The sequence below is a fragment of the Aulonocara sp. 'chitande type north' Nkhata Bay genome, linkage group LG10, assembly GCF_057382095.1.
Source record: "Aulonocara sp. 'chitande type north' Nkhata Bay isolate Kocher_YH1m ecotype deep benthic linkage group LG10, A_spYH_male_GT1.1, whole genome shotgun sequence".
Lineage (NCBI taxonomy): Eukaryota > Metazoa > Chordata > Actinopteri > Cichliformes > Cichlidae > Aulonocara > Aulonocara sp. 'chitande type north' Nkhata Bay.
Genome location: NC_141353.1, coordinates 22490023 through 22511815, shown reverse-complemented (window position 1 = coordinate 22511815; position 21793 = coordinate 22490023). Strand labels below are relative to the sequence as shown.

At 37.9% G+C, this 21793-nt stretch overlaps 4 protein-coding genes across 11 annotated transcripts in view; 1 reads left to right on the top strand and 3 right to left on the bottom strand.

Annotated features, from left to right (window-relative positions):
* The window catches only part of nsg2 (neuronal vesicle trafficking associated 2), a 59320-nt gene extending 48411 nt beyond the window's left edge, over positions 1-10909 (bottom strand). The window contains exons 1-2 of the mRNA XM_086309162.1: positions 10470-10909; positions 9912-10080 (exon numbers count right to left, since the gene is read on the bottom strand). Coding sequence (XP_086165288.1) covers positions 9912-10040 — 129 coding nt within the window. The 5' untranslated portion in view covers positions 10041-10080; positions 10470-10909. The remainder of the gene's footprint in view (positions 1-9911; positions 10081-10469) is intronic.
* Positions 849-9899, bottom strand: LOC147320905 (uncharacterized). 2 transcript variants are annotated; one of them, XM_086309160.1, is made up of 8 exons: positions 5251-9899; positions 3669-3719; positions 3377-3495; positions 2889-3281; positions 2611-2809; positions 2272-2483; positions 1824-2159; positions 849-1493 (listed from the first exon to the last, which is right to left on the bottom strand). In XM_086309160.1, exons 2-8 carry the CDS (start codon positions 3706-3708, stop codon positions 1182-1184), a joined length of 1611 nt encoding a protein of 536 aa, XP_086165286.1. In that variant the 5' UTR covers positions 3709-3719; positions 5251-9899; the 3' UTR covers positions 849-1181. The 2 variants fall into 2 exon arrangements, with proteins under 2 accessions (XP_086165286.1, XP_086165287.1); XM_086309161.1 differs by lacking the exon at positions 5251-9899 and having other exon boundaries at positions 1824-1933; positions 2012-2159; positions 3669-5163.
* Positions 5358-9674, top strand: LOC147320906 (uncharacterized). Its single transcript, XM_086309159.1, has 3 exons — positions 5358-6094; positions 6688-6768; positions 7389-9674. Exons 1-3 carry the CDS (start codon positions 5639-5641, stop codon positions 9531-9533), a joined length of 2682 nt encoding a protein of 893 aa, XP_086165285.1. The 5' UTR covers positions 5358-5638; the 3' UTR covers positions 9534-9674.
* Positions 10910-16426: 5517 nt separating the features above from the next.
* The window catches only part of cpeb4b (cytoplasmic polyadenylation element binding protein 4b), a 37923-nt gene continuing 32556 nt past the window's right edge, over positions 16427-21793 (bottom strand). For 6 of the 7 annotated variants that reach the window (XM_086309152.1, XM_086309156.1, XM_086309155.1 and 3 more), the window contains one exon: positions 16427-21460. In XM_086309152.1, coding sequence (XP_086165278.1) covers positions 21233-21460 — 228 coding nt within the window. In that variant the 3' untranslated portion in view covers positions 16427-21232. The remainder of the gene's footprint in view (positions 21461-21793) is intronic. The other variant, XM_086309154.1, reaches the window with a different exon arrangement.

The following is a 21793-nucleotide window of genomic DNA, read 5'->3' as shown; positions in this document are numbered from 1 at the left end:
TAAAAATCGACATAATATAAATCAACGTGATTTTGAGACATTTAGTGACCCATTGTGAACTACAAATATGAGGTCCTGCAATCCTGGGATAACAGGAGATCACCTCCATCAGGAGTGAAATACTTCCTCACCAGATAAAGGTGAACACTCACATCAACTTTGTATTGATCTGCAATGATCCTCCCCTCAAGAGGGTGGGGGGGCAAGTGGTTTCAAACAATAACAGCAAAATGCCTCCCACAGCTTAACAGAGCCATCATATCACCTTTTTTTTTTTTCCCTTTGCTGTGTTTGTCTGTGTGTGGGAGGATGGCACAGGTCACACTGCAAAAACCCACCTCCTTAATACTAGAAAAATACACTTATTTTTGGTGAAGATTTGCTTAAAACAAGTGAAATTATCTGCCCATGGGGTAAGTGTTTTTTTCTTAATAAGATTTCTTGAAATAAGAACAATATCTAGATTTAAATAAAGCTAAAAATAAGTATTTTACACTCATTCCAGGGAACAAATTAGAACAATTGAAACTTAAAATAAGCTTTAACCACTGATTGTAGGCCACAAATAAAGATAATAAAGCTAAAAATAAGTCTTTTACACTTATTCCAGGCAACCAATCATGGCTTGAAACCTAAAATAAGCTTTAACCACTTGTTCTAAGTAAAATGTTGAAGAAATTAAATCTGAAAATAGGCATAAAACACTTATTCTAACAAACAAATCAAGGCAAATAATCTAAAAACTAGTACATTAAATCATTTTAAAGATATTTCTTCTTTTTAAATTTAGCTAAACACTACTTTAAAATTATATTGCTGATTAAGGACAAAACAAAACTGAAACAGAGTAAAAGTGTCCATCTTTATTTGTCCACTTTAACAATAACCTGCAGATAATAAAGATACAATTGAACAGTACAGGTCCAACATTATGAGTTTGTTTAAGTGGTTTCAACATTTCAACAGCCTTAGAGGTTTCGCCATTGCCCCATTAAAATTGACGAGTGACATAGGAAGACCACAAAGATTCTAATTTCTTCCGAATGACACCAAATACCACAAAACTTGTCTGGGTGAGTAAATGAACATTTTCCATTTTAGAAATAAGACCCAGATTGAAAAAAACAAAAACAAAAACAAAACAGAAGTGCCCTCTCCTAATCTTATCTGAAATTTACACACTACTTTCCAATAAATGCATGCCATTCTGCCAGGGCTTTTCTGTAAGATGATGTAGTGTCACGCTCATGAATGGCATCCTGGAGAACTTCTGTCTGAATGACAGACAGCAGGGTTGCCACGCATTTGGGGTAAGTCAGATGGAGTGCATAAAGGTATGCCATCACATATATCATAGCCTCACCAATTTTTTCTTTGTCAAATGTTGTAACTGGTAAATTACCAACAGCAATGACACACTTGCAGCCATCGAACATCACTACTGGACATGACAAGCTTCGTTTCTGGAGGACAGCATCTGGATCTTCTGTAGGCTGCAAGACACAAAAGACATGACAGTCAACATCTTATGTTAATTGTATGTTTTTTTGCTGGGATTTGGTCATAACGTTGGAGATGTCATTATCCTGTTCTTTGTTGGTTACACACATTTTATAGTAGTTTTGACTTATGGTTTATCAAGCGACTCCTTATGTGACCACACTCGTGTACATTAAATACGTTATAAATTAATGAAAACAATAAATTATAGATTTAAGTCTTTCGGCTGAAACTGAAAAAGCATTTTTGAGTCATGTTTGACCGAAATATTTTGTTTGCCAAATTTTCTGTAGATCTTTATAAGCAAATTTTATAAAACTTACCTTCAGGACATGTAGAAATGCTTCAGAAGCATTCCCCATCTTTTTTGGTGGATGGGCAGGTGTGGGAAAGAGGGTTGGAAGAGCCTTCATCAGTGCAAGGTGGGCTTCAGCTGGACAAAGCAGAAACAAACCTTCATAAACATAAATTTTAAAGGATGAGAACTTTGTATTCAAATGGTAAAACTTACTTTTGTCCATGGTCATTGGTGGATTCATTGCCTTCTTTGACACACCGTAGAACTCTACCCTGGAGCAGAATTCTTCCCATCTCAGTTTTACTTGACTGATGAACTTGTTGTTGTGGGGATCCAAAATTCTGCGAAGCTCACCCAACGCCTACAATAGGTTTAAAAAAATAAGTAGACAAATAAAATCAAAATAACTTTACTACCACACCAAATATATTTGAAATTAAAGTGATTATTTATTAACTCTTCCAAAAACTTACATGATGCAATTCTTTAAAGCATGGATATGCATCCAAGATGAGGCAAGCTCTGTTCTCCTCTTTCATGGTGTCTGAGTCAATGAAGGATCTTCTGGCTTCAAACTCGAGGTCTAATACCTGGGACACATCTTCTTGGTTTGGTTTTGCCTTCTTACACATTTCTTGTAATGTTTTGTAATGTCTTGCTTGTATTTGCCGACTATCCTTGTCAGCTAAGATAGAGAGAAGTACAAGAGCATTTTGGTTTTTCATTGTTACTGAAGTAGACTTCCACAAAACATTAGCTACTACTGGCTGTGTGTTGATAACCATTTTACAAAATTACTAGTATGTACTCACATGAAGTGGAGGCATTGTCAGAATTTCTGACAGGTGATAACAGAGTAGATGCACCACTGGAAGAACTGCGATCAGCATCTTCATCATCAGCTTCTTCATCCCTTGGGTAGAGGTCAGTGAGCCTTCTCTTGGGCCGTCCCCTCTCCGGTGTTGGTCCTTGCCTTTTTACTGGTGTTTTCATATTTTGCAGCCTTTTCTCCTGGTGAAAATACATATATATCATGCCCCCTGAACAAAACAAAATGATTTATATATGAGACACAAATACAAGAACTTACGTGTTTTACGCTTGCATCATTATCCTGCAGCATAGGATAATATTCCACAACTTTTTTAGCCATTGCAGTGATTTCGGTCTTAGAGGGGGATTGCTCCATTTGGCCTTGGCTTGCTCTCAAAAGGGACACTATACTTGTGATTGTATTTCTCACCAATCTGCATCTCAGTTCTTTTGACATGACGCATGCCTGTTCCCTGCCGGAGCAGGCCAACTCCAGGTAACTCTTTCGGCATTGCTCCAACTCACTGTCGGTGTACAGAACATATTCCGGAGGACTGGGGAGCTGCAAGGTTTTCAGCTGGCTTACATTAGCATCAGCAGTTGGAGGGCCTGTTGCAACTACCCTGGGTGAAGAAGTTGTTTCAGGTTTCTGTGGTAGCGGATGGTCTTCCTGGTTTAGGGTGAGAAAATAAAAATGTCAAGTACTGCTAAAATAAAAGCATACTTTCTGGAGATTAGTTGAACTAAATATTTTTTACATAATACCTCAGGATGAATTATTGACCACACATGTTTTCTTCTGAGAAAGTGCTCAGGCCCAGAAAAAAGGTCCCTCAGATCATCACGGGTCAATGTTAAAAGCATGCGCTCGTCAATGCTTGCAGCTAACAAAAAGACAAACACCAGTTAAACTGTGCAAGCACATAACTGCACAAACATAACTGTTTTTTTAATATGTCTATATATATATATATATATATATATATATATATATATATATATATATATATATATATATATATATACACACACACACACACATATTATCAAATATAACCTTTAAGGACAGATACTGTAACATCATCCAGCTTCTCCATTGCTCAGTCACCTGCAAGACAAATGTTTACAATTAGTGTTATGTTAAAAACATTTGAAAAGTTGAATCTTAATTGAGTCCCATGAGAATCAAATTGATTCACGTCAAAGAATCGTTTTGATTGTTCAACATTTTTACCCTTTTTAAAGCTATTATAGAAAAGAAATGTCCAGACAGCCCGGCTGAGGTCTGAAAGGGTTATACAATATTGCCCGGTGAACTTTTACTCACCCAGATTTGTGTCATTGAATTTCATCAATAAGATTATGCTGACTAGGGCTGCCAGATCATGCATCCATTGGACGTAAAATGTACAGCTTATTGCACCAGCAGTATCTGCTCTTACATAACGATCATTAGCTTATAGCTTTAAGTGTTTAAGGTATGTGCTAACTAAAAATAAAGGCAAGATGATAGTTTATTACATTTTAAAGAAATTTGCAGATTGCTCATTGCTATCTAAAATATAAAAGGACACCGGAGTATATTCTCCAGCATCTCACACTTTTGATAATCAGTTGTCTGCTTGACGTTTATTCAGCTGTGTAAAAACTATAACTTTAATCTCAGCCAAACCGATTTACTCAGGAACAAATAAAATACTGAAAAAAGCCAAACAATAACATTTTTAAGTTATTTAAGTGACTTATATATCATGTTTCACCTGAGTAGTGAAAGACGGCGTTGTGTTTGAAAATGGTTCGCCCGGAGTCCGGTGTTCTCACGGCTCTAGTGAGCGTTAAACCCCGGCTAGCTATCGAGCTAGTGGGTAACAGACGTCTCCGAAAACGTCGGAGCGCTTTTGAAAATATGTGGTGTCTTGATAAACTGTCCAGATATTTGAAGTTTACACGGCTACATTCTCGCCTGAAAATATGCTAAACGTTTATTTTGTGACCTAGAAAGAGTAATAAGAGAAATTTTAAAACTAACTAGCTTCCGCCATTTTTGGAAACTGAGCTAGGCCGCGCTATGAATTCTGGGATACAGCTTCTTCTTCGGGGTTTAACGGCAGCTGGCATCCTTGTACATACAGTGCTGCCATCTTCTGTTTCAATTTTGAATCGATACACAGCGCTACTTGTTTTACCAACCAGCCTGATTCCTGAATAACACTGTTTTGAGCCCACTTTAATAAATCCAATTAATATCAAAATATTAATTTAAACCCACACCTTGTGAGGGAATTCAAGCAGCTAGTAAATCAGTCAAAGACAATTGGAAAACCCTGAATGTGGTTAATTAGCTCTCTTGCTAATTGAAAGAAATTCTCAGTGTGCCTATTAACTTAAGTTAATACAAACGGCTAATACTGCCCCTTATAAATAGCATAGCTAGGAATTCTCACAACATTACAGTAGATACTTCACTAAATAATGTTCTCTGAACCACATGCGAGGGCTGCTAAGCTAACGCTAGCATCCGTTAGCATGCTACATTACTCCTTCCCGCGCTCAAATTAAATTTATTATTCTGTCTGCTTGACTTTAAAACAGTGATTAGACTACACACTACTTACATTCGAAAAATTAAAATTGCTTACCTCTCTTTCTTGACGAAGTTTTCTCTTACAGTTTTTCTTTCAATGCTCAGGTGCAGAAGATTCCTGTGACTCCAAATTCAAACGGAGTTGGGTAACAACTAACATGGAACACGAAGGGGGTGCACATCTCAATTTTTGCTTCTATATACAATTTAGTGGTTTGTACGTTCATAAAACACAGTCAGTATGATAGGTAAATTTCTTCTTCATTGATTTAAAATAAACTCTTATAGGTGTTATTTCATTTTACCTTATTTGTGACCATTTTTTGTTTTTACAGCTCCAGTTTGTAATACCCCCCTCCCCCCATGAACTTGGTATTTCCCAAACTAGCGCGGCAACAGCTCCACACTGCAACATATTTTTTGCTTGACTTTAGTCTAATACAATGGCCTGTTGGAGGTGTGTGATTTGCTTCGTCTTTGTGGCGTTAACATTGAAGTCTCTCTTAAGTCACATTAATACTGCACACAGTCGCAGTCCAGATTTCCGTGTCATTTGTGGAGTCGATGGATGCGCCGAGGATTACCGTGTTTTCAACTCGTTTTACCACCATCTCAGACGCACACATCCACAATACATCTCCACTGGGAACCCGCCTACAGGATGGCTGACAGCCTCATCCGATGCAAATGTATTAGGAGGCGAAAATTTTGGTACAGCCATTTTTGCCGACTATACTGCCGAACCCAGACAAACTGTTAGCAATGGCAATGGCACTGAAGTAGAGCCACCACCACTAGATCCCCCAGTAACATCGGAGGTGTTGGAGGAGGAGCGACAGGAAAGTCAGAACGTGATGGAGCAAGACGCGGCTGAGCTTCAAACACCTCGTCAGAATCAGGTAATGTACTTTATGTGTTTCTGTGTGTACGCGCGCGAATTTTTAAATGTATGTGTGTTGTTTAACCTTAACCAAGCACAGTTACCCCAATTCAGAAATGTACTCAGTTCAAGTGACAATTATAGTTTTAAAGTTATGTGTTTTCTAAGATAAACTACTTGATTAGAATATTTTAATAGGTATGAAGGCCAGTGCTGAATTTCAAATGCATGAATCCGCTGAAATTCAGGCTTGCACAACAATGTAGGCTTAGTTACCATACTTAAACATAATAAATAAACTTATTTACCAGTGTTGTGTACCTGCCTTGGTTGTTGTTAGATGCTCCATGAACCAAGCAGCTTTCAAATTTTTCTTTCAGTTAACTTCAGAGTAGATTCCATAAAGATTGGTTAAGTTTCATTAAATAACTCTTAAATTGTTCATAACATTTGCAGCTTCATTAGCTATCCATTGTAGTATGAATCTTTTAATAGCAAAAATGTACAACAGTTTGGAATATTTCTTTGTTTTGTTTTGCATCTGGTGGAATTTGAAACACATTCTGAGTGAGTCATTTTTCTTACACAATTGTTTTTCTTTTTGTCCTGTAGGGTAAAAGAGAAACTGTTGATCTTGCCAGATGTGCAGCTGCATTTGCTATTGGTGTGCGGGAGCAATGCCACCTATCACAGGTACTGCTTCATCTGATATTATGGGGGTGTCATTGTTAACTTGTTAATAAGTCTGGTTCAATGTAAGGCTGCAACTAATGATTTTTTTTTCATAATCTGTCCACTATCTTTGCAATTAATTGATTGTTTTTCATCGCTGGTTTTATTCAGCTATTACTTTCACCTATATAAGTTATTAAGAACAAATGTACATTACGAAGAAGTTAAGCACAAGAGTTGTGCAGTTCACTGCAATGTATGTAACTCTGGGCACACTCAACAGTTTAAAATAGGCTTAACAGTGTAAAATGTGTTCACTTTTAGGCATAAAAGACAAATGAAGTAGAATTACATAAAAAAAATAAATGAGGCAATCATTTGTTCACTTTTTCTGTTGTAACCTTTCATGCTCCTCCATCTTGCTCGGTGCAATGTGTTTGTGCCACGTGAGTCATGCATGTGGCATGTCATGCAAAACAATGCCAATTATTGGCTGATTTCTTCTTCTACTGCTCCACTGGTAAATTACAACATTCAGTGGCTCATTAATTTGAGCTAAAGAAATAGAGTTGCATTTTGCTTCTGTTATATTTTCTATTTACGCTTTCATGTCTCTGATGTGGTTTTTTTTCCCCCATCAGAGGAGTGTCAACAACATTGTCCTTGGTGTCCAACAGTATCAAACAGCTCTTCTGACGTCCTTGAGGGGAAAAATAAAGACCATCCTTGAAAGGCAACCTGACAGCAATGGACCTTTACAACAAGAAGTTCTTTCAACACTGGACAACTTTCAGGATCCCTTTCCCATATGTGCAGCTTCAAACCTACAGGACCGTGTAACACAGATGCATTTCAACCCTGTCACACCTGAGGAGATCATCATTTCCAATTATGCCTGTAGAGTTAAAAAGGGAGAATCGAGAGTTCTTGCAATCAAAAACAAGTCTTTCTACTACATTCCTTTGATTGAAAGTTTGAAACAGCTTTTATCCAATTCAAGACTATTTGACATGCTCAGTGCTGGACCTCAGAGTTGCCCCAACGCCAGTTTTTTGTATGACATTAATGATGGAATTATTTTCAAAACCCACCCACTGTTTTCAAAAAAGAACTCTGCTTTACAACTGATACTCTATTCTGATGAGATAGAAATGTGTAACCCCCTAGGGTCACGTGCGAGTGTAAATAAACTACTAATGTTTTATTACACCTTAGGCAACATAGACCCTAAGTTTAGATCAAAGTTGGCTTCCATCAGACTTCTCGCAATTGCAAAGTCTAGGGACATAGATGAGTGTGGGGTAGATATAATACTGCGGAGAATCAATGAGGACTTGAAGTTACTGTACGATGGTGTTATGATTAACACTGTCAATGGGGAATTTTATTTAAACGGAGCAGTTGTTGCTGTGTGTGGAGACACTCTTGCCCAGCATGAGCTTGCAGGATTTAAGGAAGGAGTTGGTTTTGCGTATAGCAAATGTCGTCATTGTGAGTGTACTTTTGATGAAATGCAAGAAAATTTCAATGAACATAGTTTCACCAGACGGACATTGGACGGACACATTAGGCAGTGCATTGAAATAGAAAGGGCAACTACCGAATTTTTGAAATCCTCGCTCAAAACGACTTTTGGCATAAATAGACAAAGCAAATTAGTTGATTTCCCAGGTTTTAATCTCATAGAGCAGATGCCACAGGATATTATGCATGTAATTCTTGAAGGAGTGGCACCAATGGAAATTAAGTGTGTGTTGAAATACCTTGTTTTATCTGGAAATTTGGATTTGGACTTGTTTAATTCTGCCATGCAGAACTTTCCTTTTTCATCAGTGGACATACGTGACAAGCCTTCACCAATTAGTATTGCTACTTTAGCTTCAAGTGACAACAGACTCAAACAATCCTCTGGACAAATGCTTATATTGATCAAGATTTTGCCATTCTTATTGTACAGTGTTGTAGAGAAAAATCCCTTTATCCAGTTTATTTTGGATTTAATTGAAATTGTTAAAATACTTTTTGCCCCAGTTGTGTCTTTACAAACTGTGTCCAAACTAAAAAAAATGATAGAAGATCATCTTAAACAATTCAGGCAACTATTCCCAGAAAAAAATGTAATACCAAAGCAACATTACATGCTGCATCTTCCCTCTCAAATTATTGCCCTGGGACCTGTAATACGTCATATGTGCATGAGATTCGAGTCTAAACACAGTTTTTTTAAACAATGGTCATCCAAATTAAACTTTAAGAATGTGTGCAAGTCTCTTGTAAACCACAATCAGCTGCTGGAGTGTTGCCAAAGTGAAGCAGGAACTGAGCATCCGATATTTGTAAATGAGAAAGAACTAGGTCCTGTATCAGAGGTTGCTAATATGGACCATTTGCAATCAAAGGTTGTAGATTTTTTGGGGATTGAAGATGCTATACATCATGCCGTTAGAGTAAAGTGGCTTATTTTACATGGAAACAAATACATCTGTGACAGGTCTCTTATACTCATTTCAGCAAATGGTTTAAACCCTATCTTTGGACTTGTAAAAAACATTTTTATTGTTAATAGTGTACTTTATTGTTTTGAATACCAGGTGTATGAAACCTTGGGTTTCAACAAAGACTTTCTTGCCTATGAAATTGCAATTCCCAACCTTGCCCAAGCAACTGAACTGACTGATGTTGAAGACCTACTTGATTTTACGTCATATTACCCAGTCAATTTCAGAAACAGTGTCTATGTTATGACAAAATATAACCTTGAAGATGTCCTTTCTTTAAAAACCTGAAATAAATACCTTCCAATGAGTGACTTTCTTATTTCAAGGAAAAAGGTGAATGTTTCTTATTTTGAGATAATTTTTGTTTTACACTCTATCTAAAAGCTATTTTTGCTTGAAATAAATGTAAAATGGTTCATTTTTAGATATACAGACTAAATAAGGGAAAAAAGTAATATATACTTGAAACAAGTCTAATCATCTAACACATGAGACTGGAAACTAGCTTGTAATGTTCAAAACAAGATGGACAAGATAATCTGGCTAAAATTAAGACAATAAATCTTGTCAAGCTACAAGGAATTTGCAGTGCAAAAGCACTGAGGCAATGGCAGCGAAGGCAGATTTGAGAAGAAGATGCACAGAAGCTGGTGGGCAGTCTCTCACCTTGTCAGGTGCTTGGCTCTGGAGGCTGCCAACATCCAGTGGAGTGATGAGGGGCACATTCTGAAAGCCGTCCTCCACGCTCACAGGTTTGGCGCCTTTGTCCTGCAGATTACTCCCCAGTTTCACCATCTTCAGCCTTTAGTATTCCTTTATTTCCCCAAATCTACTTCTGAAAAGAGGAAGTTTTGCACCTTTACAGCCTCTCAGGTCAATGAAAGCTGGCAAACGCTGGTTGATTGATGGGGACGATTTTTAATGAAACGGTGAATAAAAATGTTGAATTAAGCGGAGTGTAGCTGTGAGGCAGCTTACGCACAAAAAGGTGCTCAAATAATGCCTGAATGATTGATTGGTGAATGATTAGAGTAAAAACAGGAAATCGGAGGGAGGGGAATTTTTTTCGTTTACACTGAAACATGTATCTGAGTGAAAACTACCGAAAAACAAGGAGGGGGGGAAAGGAAATATGCATTCTGTCTTCAGCACCTTCTTTCTATCACAACAAAACCATCAGAAAATGAACGAATAACGCGTAAAAAAAAATAGGCTGATACTTACAGCTGCTCGTCCTTGTCCGCCCGGTTCCTCCGTGCTGCGGCACTGTTTGTGTGGACAGAGGCGGAGGGAGCGCAGATGAGGAGCAGGTGAGGCTGGAGGATGCTCTGCGGCGTCGCTGCTGCTGATGCTGCGGGAAAGCTGCGCTGCACCGCCGGAGACAAACTGGATGTCTGGCGGCAGGTTTCCTACCAGCAGGCAGCCCAACCCCCTTAATCCAAACAGCCTCTTCCTCTCCGAGCTGCTAACGCCAAGCTGCTGGAGTTGCCACTAGGGGGATGTTTGGTTTTTTTTTCCTCCTCTAAGAGTCTCGTTTGTTTTGCCAAAGTGGAAACTGGACTGTCGTTGCCTTTCAAGTTACCTGGTAAAGTCCGATTTTTCACCAACATATTTTAGAGCATTTTGGTCACTTTTGTTTGTTAAATGAATTAAAGCGGGTCCGGATCTAGCGTTGTGAATACACAGATCTAACCCGAAGAATAAAAGTGGACTGCTTGGAGCGGATTGATTTTGCTCTCCACCCTGAATATGACATCCCGATCACTTAGAAGTTGCTTAATATTCTCATTTCCCCAGTTTTAAAACTGACATTTTCCATAAAGAAGCAACATTACACGCATCACGTGAAGGCAGCATGAAACATGCGGGACTCAAACTGGTTTCTTTGGTCCTACAGCGCCACCTGGTGGTTTAACAAGTGACACGCAGCCAGTGTAACAGTGCAGCTGATATTTCAAAAGAGGGCGTGTCCGTAATAATTTACCATTATCAGGTGGAGGCTGCACAAGGTAGAAACACTACTACTGCTAAAACTACTAAAACTAACACTACATCAAATACAGTTGCTTATCATATGAATAATACTAATACTGCTGGAGACAACTGGCAACCTACAAATACTGCAAGTAATACTACTAATTTCATTGTACATATACAATAACAATAAAGCGCCATTCTATCCTGTTACTACTAAAACTAGCATTACTGTAAATTATCACTGCTTCTACTAATCCTACCAATGAAAATACCAATACTACTAGCATTACTGCTAGAGACAATTGGCAGGGTACAAATACTGCAAAAGGTATTACTATTACTTAATCTGACTTATTACTACTATTGCTTACTAATACGATTACTACTAAAACTAGCATTATTCAAATAATCACTGCTTCTACTAATGAGTGAAAATAATAATATGACTACTAATGCTGCTGGAGACAATTTGAAAGGTACAAATGCTGCAAATAATACAACTAATGATAATGGTATTCATTATTATTTAATCATTAATATTATTAATAATAATCATAATCATATTTCACAAGTTTGTGGGGACGTGTAACCTGTATGCAGCATTAACGGGACATTTGGAGCCCAAGAGTCGGTATGTAGGCAGCCATATTTCACAGAGGTGGTGACTTTTTCATGCTTTTTCACCTTCTCCGTGGTTTAACCACCTTCTCTACCCTCCTGGCCAGGAAGCGCATTTCCATAGAGGCACAACAGGGGAAACGTAATCTTTTATGCACTTTTCTGCTTCATTGCTGTGCTTGCAGATCTTCCTGAGGTTATCAAGTCAGCTGACTTATAAACACCTAACTCCTCCATGGATCAAATATAATATTTTTTATAGCACATCAGATGATTAAAGATGAGCTTCCATTTATTTCCCTGCCGTCAAACGTATTGAAAGTATTTAGAAGTTTAGCTGAGCATGACCACCCTTCATCCTTTTGTGACGGGTGATTACCTGATTATTCAGCAGCTGAACAGAGATATAATCTGATGCCTGTTTCTGTATACTTACTGTAATGTTCCTACTGCGTCCTCTCAGGTTTAGGAATTAGCTCCTTTATGGTTCTCAGGGAACCGACTAAAATGGGATAATTGACTGTAAGCGAGACACAATACACCTAAAGTGATTTTGCAGACATTTTTTTTTTCAGCCATTGCATCATCTCCTTTTGTGAGAACCTCAAAGATGGAGCTCTGTTTGCAGTGGAGAAATATCACCCTCCAGCTGCCCTGTGGTATGAGGTAATACAAATTATTTCTTCATACAATTTCCTGACACAATCTAACAAGCTCCGTTTGTTTGTCCATGGGAATCAGATGATGACGTATTGATTTTCAGCCTATAAGCCGAGCACCAGGATAGTTTAATACTGCAGTCATCTTGTTATATTCATATTACTGGGTGTGGACGAGATATGTTTTATGTTATTCTAAACTTGTCTTCCTGATAACAACATGTTCTTCCCTCCCCTCACCTGAAAAGGTAGGCTGTATCACACTAACAACTACAGCTAGGTCCATATATATTTGGACATTGACACAAGTTTTGTTTTTTTACCTGCTTATCCAAACACTTTCCATTTATAATTATATAATGGACAGAATGTGTAGTCTCTCAGCTTTCATTTGAGGGTATCCACATTCAAATTGGAGAAAGGGGACCAAAAGTAATTGGACAATTAACTCAAAGTCATTATCAGTAATGCAGACAAAAGGCCTGGGGTTGATTTGAGGTGTGGTGCTTGCATTTAGAAGATTTTGCTGTGAAAAGACAACATGTGGTTAAAGGAGTTTTCCATGAAGGTGAACAAAGCTATCCTTAAGCTATGAAAACAGAAAAAAAAAACATCTGCTACAATAACAGGAGTGGCAAAATCTACTGTTTGGTACATCCAAGGAAAGAAAGCACTGGTGAACTCAGCAACGCAAAAAAAGATGGACGTCCATGGAAGACAACAATTGTGGATGATCGCAGTATCATTTCCACAGTGAAGAGAAACCACCTCACAACATCAACCAAGTGAACAACACTCTCCAGGAGGTATGCGTATCAATATCCAAGAAGACTGCATGAAAGTAAATACAGAGAGTTCACTGCAAAGTGCAAACCGCTCATAAGCCTCAAGAATAAAAAGGCTAGATTGGACTTTGCTCAAAAAATAAATAAGTAAATAAAAACGTCTAAAAAAAAAGCCAAACCCCAGCACAGTTCTGGAAAAAAAATATTTCGACAGATGAAACCAAAATTAACCTCTACCAGAATGATGGCAAGAAAAAGGAGAAGAGTATGGAGAAGCTGTGGAACAGCTCATGATCCAAATAATACCACATCATCTGTGAAGCAGGGCAGGGGCAGTGCGATGGCTTGGGTGTGCATGGCTGCCAGCGGCACTGGGACACTACTGTTTGTTGATGATGTGACACAGGACAAAAGCCAAATGAGACGGAGACATACACTCTTTTCAGATCCAGCTAATGCAGTCAAATTGATTGGGCAGCGTTTCATAATACAGATGGACAATGACCCAACACATACAGCAAAGCAACCCAGGAGTTTATTAATGCAACGAAATTGAATATTCTTGACTGGCCAAGTCAGTCACCTAACCGTAACCCAGTTGGGTATGCATTTCATTTATTGAAGACTAAACTTTGGACAGCAACGCCCACAAACAAACAGCAACTGAAAGCCGCTGCAGTAAAGGCCTAGCAGAGCATTAAAAAGGAGGAAACCCAGCATCTGGTGATGTCCATGTTCAAGACTTCAGGCTGTCATTGCCAGCAAAGGGCTTTCAACAAAGTATTAGAGATGAACATTTTATTTTTAGTTATTTAATTTGTCCAATTACGCCGAGCCCCTGAAATGAAGGGATTGTGTTAAAAATGTCTTCGTTCCTCACATTTTTATGCAATCTTTTTGTTCAACTCACTGAATTAAAGCTGAAAGTCTGCATTTCAACTGCATCTGAGTCGTTTCATTTAAAATTAATTGTGGTAATGTACAGAACCAAAAATAGAAAAAGTTGTCTCTGTGCAAATATTTATGGCCTAACTGTATCAAACATCTCTACAAAATTTACATTTCTTTGACTAAAAATCACACTTTACATGGAAAGAGGACTTCTGTTACAAATAAGATGCAGCCAGCTGGTGGTGTTACCGAGCTGTCACACATGTTCAGAAAACAAAAGAACAGGTCGTGTCTGGGTTATTAGATAGGTAGTAATGAACTCACAAAGAAAAAGTGTAGACAGCTCCTTTTATACTCAAACATGAACTAAAAGGTAATTACTTAGTTACTTAGTTACTTTTTAAAAACACGATTTACAACCTGAATAGGTGATAAAGCGAAAGATCTTTCAGCCCAATTCTACTTTTTCTGCATAATCCATCATACAAAATGTAATCAAATGGAAAAGTCTCTTTTTTTAACTTGTTTTATCAGTTTTAATCTTTTAACTTTATGCATCAAGCAAAAATTTAATTATATGCAACATTCTCTGACTGGAAGAAATTTGTTTAATATTTAAACCTATTTTCTGCACATTCCAGCACATAAAATAATAATTTTTTTTTTTTGTGTGTTTACACTCACTCTTTCAAATCGATGCAAGTAAAACACAGCAGAAAATAAATAAAGTCAAAGACTCAGCGGTCCTGTTGCTCTATTTTCACCTGTAAAGCAGGAGTGGGGTAGGCGGAGGTTTACCCTGGTGCAGGTGTGCCGCAGCGGTCAGTGGAAGGATACGGCAGTTTCTCTGTGAGTTTCCCATTACGTCGTAGCACACTCGGTGCTTGCTCGGAAGTTTAGGGGTTTTTTTTTTCGCTGTAAAAAGAAGTTTTCTTCCCACGCGCAGCGGACGCTAATGTTTTTGTCACTTTTTATGGAATCAAACTTAAAGTAAGGTCAGTACTTCCACGCTTTAAACGCTGCACGCTCATACTCTCTCCCGCACTCGATATATTATCCATTGTTGATCTGCACACAGCTGTTGTCACTAAGGTCGCACTCGCTTACGTCACTGTCATGAGACATTCTCGCAAAAAATCACGGTTTTAGTAACGCAGTAACGCAGCGTTCCTACGGGAAAGTAACGGTAATCTAATTACCGTTTTTGCAATAGTAATCCCTTACTTTACTCGTTACTTGAAAAAAGTAATCAGATTACAGTAAGGCGTTACTGCCCATCTCTTCCCAGGAGTGGCCGACCTACCAAAATTACTCCAGGAGAGCACTAGTGGCTCATCCAGGAGATCACTAAGGAGCCAGTTCAACATCTAAAGCACTGCAGCCCTCACTTTCCTCAGTTAAGGAGTTCATGATTCAACAATAAGAAAGAGACTGGGCAAAAATGGCCTCCATGGGAGAGTTTGAAATAAATCACTGCTGACCAAAAAGAGCACAAAGGCTCGTCTTGTATGAATAAATATATATAAAAAAAACAAAAACAACGTCTTCATGATCCTCAAGACTCTGGAGAAAGAATTCCATGGACTGATGGGACAAAAGTATAACTTTTACACCAGTTACATCTGGTGTGAAAACCATTTATGCCGGAAAACCCTCCAATGTGGCTGAATTAAAAAAAAAAATAAAAAAAAAAGTGGACCAAAATTCCTCCACAGTGATGTGAAAGACTAATTACCAGTTACTGAAAGCCATGATTGCAGTTCATGTTGCCAAGGCACAACCATCTATTACTTTATCACACAGAGCCAGGTAGGTTTAGACAACTTTGTTCCCTTAACAATTTAAAATCCTGCATGTTGAATTTCTCCGGTTATCGTTGTTTGATATAAAAAATAAAATAAAATAAGAAGGAAAACAATATTCTTTCATTCAGCTCATTCTTCTTCTCAGTTGTTGAATGCGTGAAAAACTGAAGGAACGTCAAAGTTTTCTCGTCATCGAGAAAAATCCCATAAAACAACAAATACGACCTTGAGCCATCAGATGACTGTCGTGTGCAGTTTTCTCTAGGAGTGGGAATTCTTGTGAATTGTAGAAGATCAGGCGGACAGCGGATGCCTTTAGCCAGACAAGGCATCGACACTCCTCTTTAATTATTCAACTTTCAGCCAGATTTGAACACTGATTAAGGAGCTGAAGGTTTAAAGCTGTGACAACACAACAGTCATAAATAATCACATCACACACAGGCTTTCATCACAGTTAAGATTTATTTCATTCAACATTTCACATTACAAATATTTAAAAATTATGCATACTGTTATAAATAGTTGGCTGCAAACAATTAAATAACATTAGATTTTTCTTTTTCGTTTCACTAGCACTTCTACAGACCAACTCCTAGAAATATGGACATATCCGTATTACATAACTTAATTAGAAAGGAAAATACAAAAATAGGAACTTATAAAGTGAAATGACAATAAAAATTAAGGTGATATCTTAAGTAAAAAAATGCTATTAATAAATACAACAACCTTCCCATACACAGTTAAAAACTATTGAAATCTTGCCATTAAGTAACATCATTAACAGACAAATATTTAAATATTTATTTTCCTTCAGAAAATGTGAACCATATATTGTGGAGCACAATATAGCAATTAGTAAAAACTAGACACTTTAACATATTAAAAGCTTCACCTCAAAAATATAACAAAAATCTGATCAAAATTATAAAAATCAATTATACATTCCAATTAAAAATATACCAATAAACAGCTAAATACATTGTTGACCTAATAATTACAATGCAATCAATCACAGTAGCTTAAAATAAACAAAATAAGCAAATGAGCACAAAACCTTTAATGTTTTAAAAATAACTTCAATTATTTATATTAGTACAAATAGTTTGATTTCTTTTCTTTTTTACAAACACCAGCATGAAAAGGATTACAATAACAGTAGAAAATGACTGTGAAAAACATATTAACATCTTCTTTAATTAAATGTCTGCAATTAAAAATGGCATTAAAGAATTACATTGCAAAGAGTCTTTATCTGGAAAAAGGTTCAAAAGAAGTATTGCACATAACAACTTGAAGTTAACTTGCAACATTTACCACATTCAAGTCTTTAAGCTCCCCTTTCCTCCAGATAGGTCTATGTAAGATCACCTCGACAGACAGCGGGGACAGGTTCTCAAGTCTTTTTAAACAGTGTTCTCTATATAAAGGATGCTCAAAGTCCTGCACTGCCAAATCAATTCAAAGGTAGGTTTCTTTTATCTCTCTGTCACGTGCATCCTGCAGAGGTCTGCGAATGGGGAAGCGAGGAAATCGACACGTGGGGCGGGAACATGGGAAGAGGGGAAGAGGGTGAGGTGAGAGCGGGTTCGGGGTGTCCTTAACTGAATAGTTGAGAAACATTTGGTGCACACCACAACAATTAATTGTAATAGCTAATTCATTGTACTTGTCATTTTCTTTTTCTTTTTTTTTTTCGTCATGCATGCTAAGGATTACAATAGGTGCTAGTTGGCAAGTTCAAGAATATATATATATACTTTTTTTTCAAATATTAAAATATCTAAACACCAAACATCCATTCTTGTGATACGAGATTCAGCGTTAAGCGTGAACCAAATTTTGCATTCTCCTTATATAATAAGTTATGCTCCATCTATGGAGAGGAAACCAAGACAGAAGTTACCATTTCCAACTAGTATAGCCATTTTTAGACACATTAACATCAATCCCAAATTATATGTCTTTCTTTCTTTCTTTTTCTCGCCATGCTCTTATTGACCAGATCGACTGGAAAACATCTAGTGTAAGAAAAGCTAAGACCAAGAGAGCGATACACTTTGGTCTCTCCTCTGCACATCTGAAGTCGCATCAACACAAGTGCGCACTTAGTTGTAAAGATTCCTCAGCACTGAAATGTATAAAAAGCATAATTGAAAATAATATATATTGAAATCACTCAACTTTTTTTGTTTTTCCTAAAATGAACATTTCCATATATGCAGATCTTTCAGTAACAAAAGTACAAAAGCTACCTTTCACAATGTGAAAAATTGAGGTATTGCAAAAAGGAGTTTCCCCATTTGTGAAAAATGTGCCTAAAATGACTGTTGGAAAAAGAAACAAAAAATATTTAGAAAAGTAGTGCATAATAAATGTTTATATGTGCATGACAAAATAATTTAGCTAGAAAACACTGTACCAAAAATCAGCAGGCCATGTATAAAATAATCTTTTTTTTTCATCTCATTTAACAGCAAATTCTTCACAAAGTGTTTTAACTTCTAAAATGCTCACCCACCACACCCACAAAACTAATGTCCAGGGTGCAAAACTGGTGCCGACAACACCGCGCCGATATGAGGATTCTCACTAGTGTGTGTAATAATCAAGTTTCTGTACTAACTCCCTGACATTTAAATGCTCGGCTAATAAGGTTACCACTGAGTGACTCAAACAAAGGTAAGGATTAGTTTTACTTTCGCTGTGGGAAGGTGTACTTTTTGTGTTACTTTTCCCAAACGCACAAATCCATTTCAGATAAAAATAACTAGCGCCTAACTGACAGCACACACCTCCATTTTGAGCTACGGAGGGAGTGTGAGGCCTTGTTTGCATGTCTCGCAAGCCCTGTTTTGTCCCCCCCCCCCCATACTGATGTTCTGATGGTTTTCACGGCACTATCGTTCATATGCATAATGCATTCTGTAAAGACGATGTTCAAGGCCAATCTTTGGTTCGCTGGAGTCTATCAGGGCTTGACAGTTAAGCAAAACTGGGTAGAAATCACAGATTTAGGAAAACAAAAAATATATATATGCAAAACGTCCTTGAAGAAAATGAAAAAGAAAAACCAAAACTTCCACACAAGTAACAAGCTACAGTATGACCCACTACTGCACAGCCATCTTTGGTTCCCAAAAGCCGCTGGCTACAGTCGACTGGACCTGCAATCTCGTTATGGAGAGCAAACTGCATGTGGGTCACAAGTGTGCAGTAGTAGAGCACACTTCAGAGACTATCTTCATTTATGCTTCAAAAACACTGGATGCTGAGTTGGATTAGCTTGGCAGGGACCTGGCTTCAAGGGCAGATCCCTACATGTGATGACGATTCCAAAGTCAGATAAACTTTTAATTGCTTCTTTCATTAAATGTAACTAACCCTTGGATGCAAAGTAAAACTTTTTTTTTTTCCATTAAAGACTTGGGAGAATTGCACAAATGCATTAAAACAAAACTAACACAGACAGGTATTTCCTGTTTGGTGGTAGCCCCATTAAAAACTGCAATACCGTCCTTCAGTGACACGTTGCCTTAACCTCGGTCCTGAAGGACGTGGATTCAAGCCTCGAGCAGGTTGTGATCCACGAATGAGGCCTTCTGTTTGTTAGCTGTAAGCTTAGCAGCAGAGGCCGCAGGCAGACACGAGGAGGGGATCTGGGGCTGAATTTCTCTCTTCACCACTAAGCCTGTCTCTCCTGTAGCCTCCCTTTACCATACATTCCAATAATACACTGTATATTTTACGATGCTCTGTCACTAGCACAACCCTGGGTTTGATTACAAAAATAAGGAGGTGATGAAGCAAGTTGAGTAGAAAACTGTGCCAGTTACATCACTCTCTGCCTGTTGTATCACTTCCCTCTGATTATAGTTCTGAGGAAAGGAGAACACCAGAGAGCGATGATGTTTTCTTTCTTGGTTTCTTTTTTCTCTCTCTCTCTCTCTCTGTATTCGGCACATTAGCAGCGGAGTTTGAGGTATTAGTTTTTGCATGTCAAAATGGAGATCGAAACCCTAATCAGTGTTGCTAAAATTTTGTTTAGATTTTCAAGTAACATCAAAATGTTTGTATGGTCCTGGAAATCATAACGAGAGGTTCGAACGTTTTTGATCTGGGAAGGGAAAACGAATCCATTTCGTTCTGCAGTGGGCTCTTTCTGCTCGTGAATTAAGATTCAGCTTTGGTAACTACTAAGGGTCTTACGTACTGTGTATCTTCAGTACTTAAACTGGAAATAAGTGCACTCTTCTTTAGCAACACCCTTTTTAATTCACATTTGCTCTGGAGCCTCAGCTATCAATAGCAAACTTAAAGTGCCCCTATTATGCCTTTTGGGTTCTTCCATATCCTTTAGTCTGGTGTGTGTGTGTGTGTGTGTGTGTGTGTGTGTGTGTGTGTGTGTGTGTGTGTGTGTGTATGTTGATTTTTTATATATTAACTATATATAAAATACTGCTGTACTGTTTGAAACTGTCAAAGGTTTTTGTTTTGTGACTTATGTCACTAGGGGGGGAGGGGGGGGGGGCTTAAAGAGACAGGAGGCAAAACGGAGAGTTTCACACAGAGGGTTAAAGACAGGCACTGCAGCAGTGAACAGTATGACCCAAATCTTGTTTTTGGACTTCACAAAATCTATTTGAGTGAACACTCGCCTCCCTCACATGAAACACTGAGACTTTAAACATATGCAAATATGCAAAATAGGGGCACTTTAATCCTACCTCTCAGAAATAAATAGCCAATCATATTCTGTTCAAACAGCATTTGCTCTGGAGACTCGATACAAAATAAAATGTAAGAGCTCTGCTACAAAACAAGTCAGCTGAATGTCAAATGACAAGTATTTGTTTCGGGGCCTCTTGTATCAAAATTAAAATAAAATACACTGTTTAGAAAAATATCCCAATTAAAATAGCAGAGTACCATATCACACCTCAAACTTTTCTATATAAGTTTTTTTTTTTTTAGAACTAATAAAAATATTTTAAAAATCAAACATAAATAAAATCATATTACACATCTTTTTTTTTTTTTTGCTTCCTTGACATATCTGGATATAAATCCAATCTTTCTTTTCCGTCTTTAAATATTAATTTAACAAAAAAATTGCAAAAAATGTCGGGTGAAAGTGGAGCAAAAAGGAACCAGCAACAGAAAAGTGCATTTATTTGTACAATGATTTTGCGACTCCTGCACTACCTGCCCTCCTGCTCCTCTGTTGCCTCTCCCTCTCTAATTTCCGCTCAGTTCCAGCGGAAGGAGATGTGACGGGGTCGGTCACCTCCCTCTTTCACCAGGGGTTTGTGAAACTCGCGGCCGGCGCGCGAATGGATGGCCGCCCAGCAGTACTCGCAATAATATTGTAGGCAGGTGACATTGGCGCAGAAGAACGGCGCAAACTTCCCACCGCAGCGAGTTCCCTGGCACTCATCGCACAGCTGGTCATCCAGCACATATGGCTTCACTTCCACCTGCAAAAGAGGTAGAAATAAATAAATAAATCCATACATACTACGAGCAGGGTGCAACGTGAGCCACAACAGGTGCTGCTTTTATTATTGGAATCATTACAGTAAGCAGGAAAGAAAATATTGTTTTTAATACCGTGAATTAATCCAATCAATAATTCACTGCATTTACACCTCTATGTAACAGCCTTCATTGTTATTTGAGGGGTCTGCTATTCCACACGCATGAGTGATGCACAGGGGAGAGTGTATGTCTATAACCCAGCTTACTGTTACTTTGTAATTCCATCTTTCTGATACGAGTCTCACCGTTTACTTTTCCCTTTCCTACTGTTG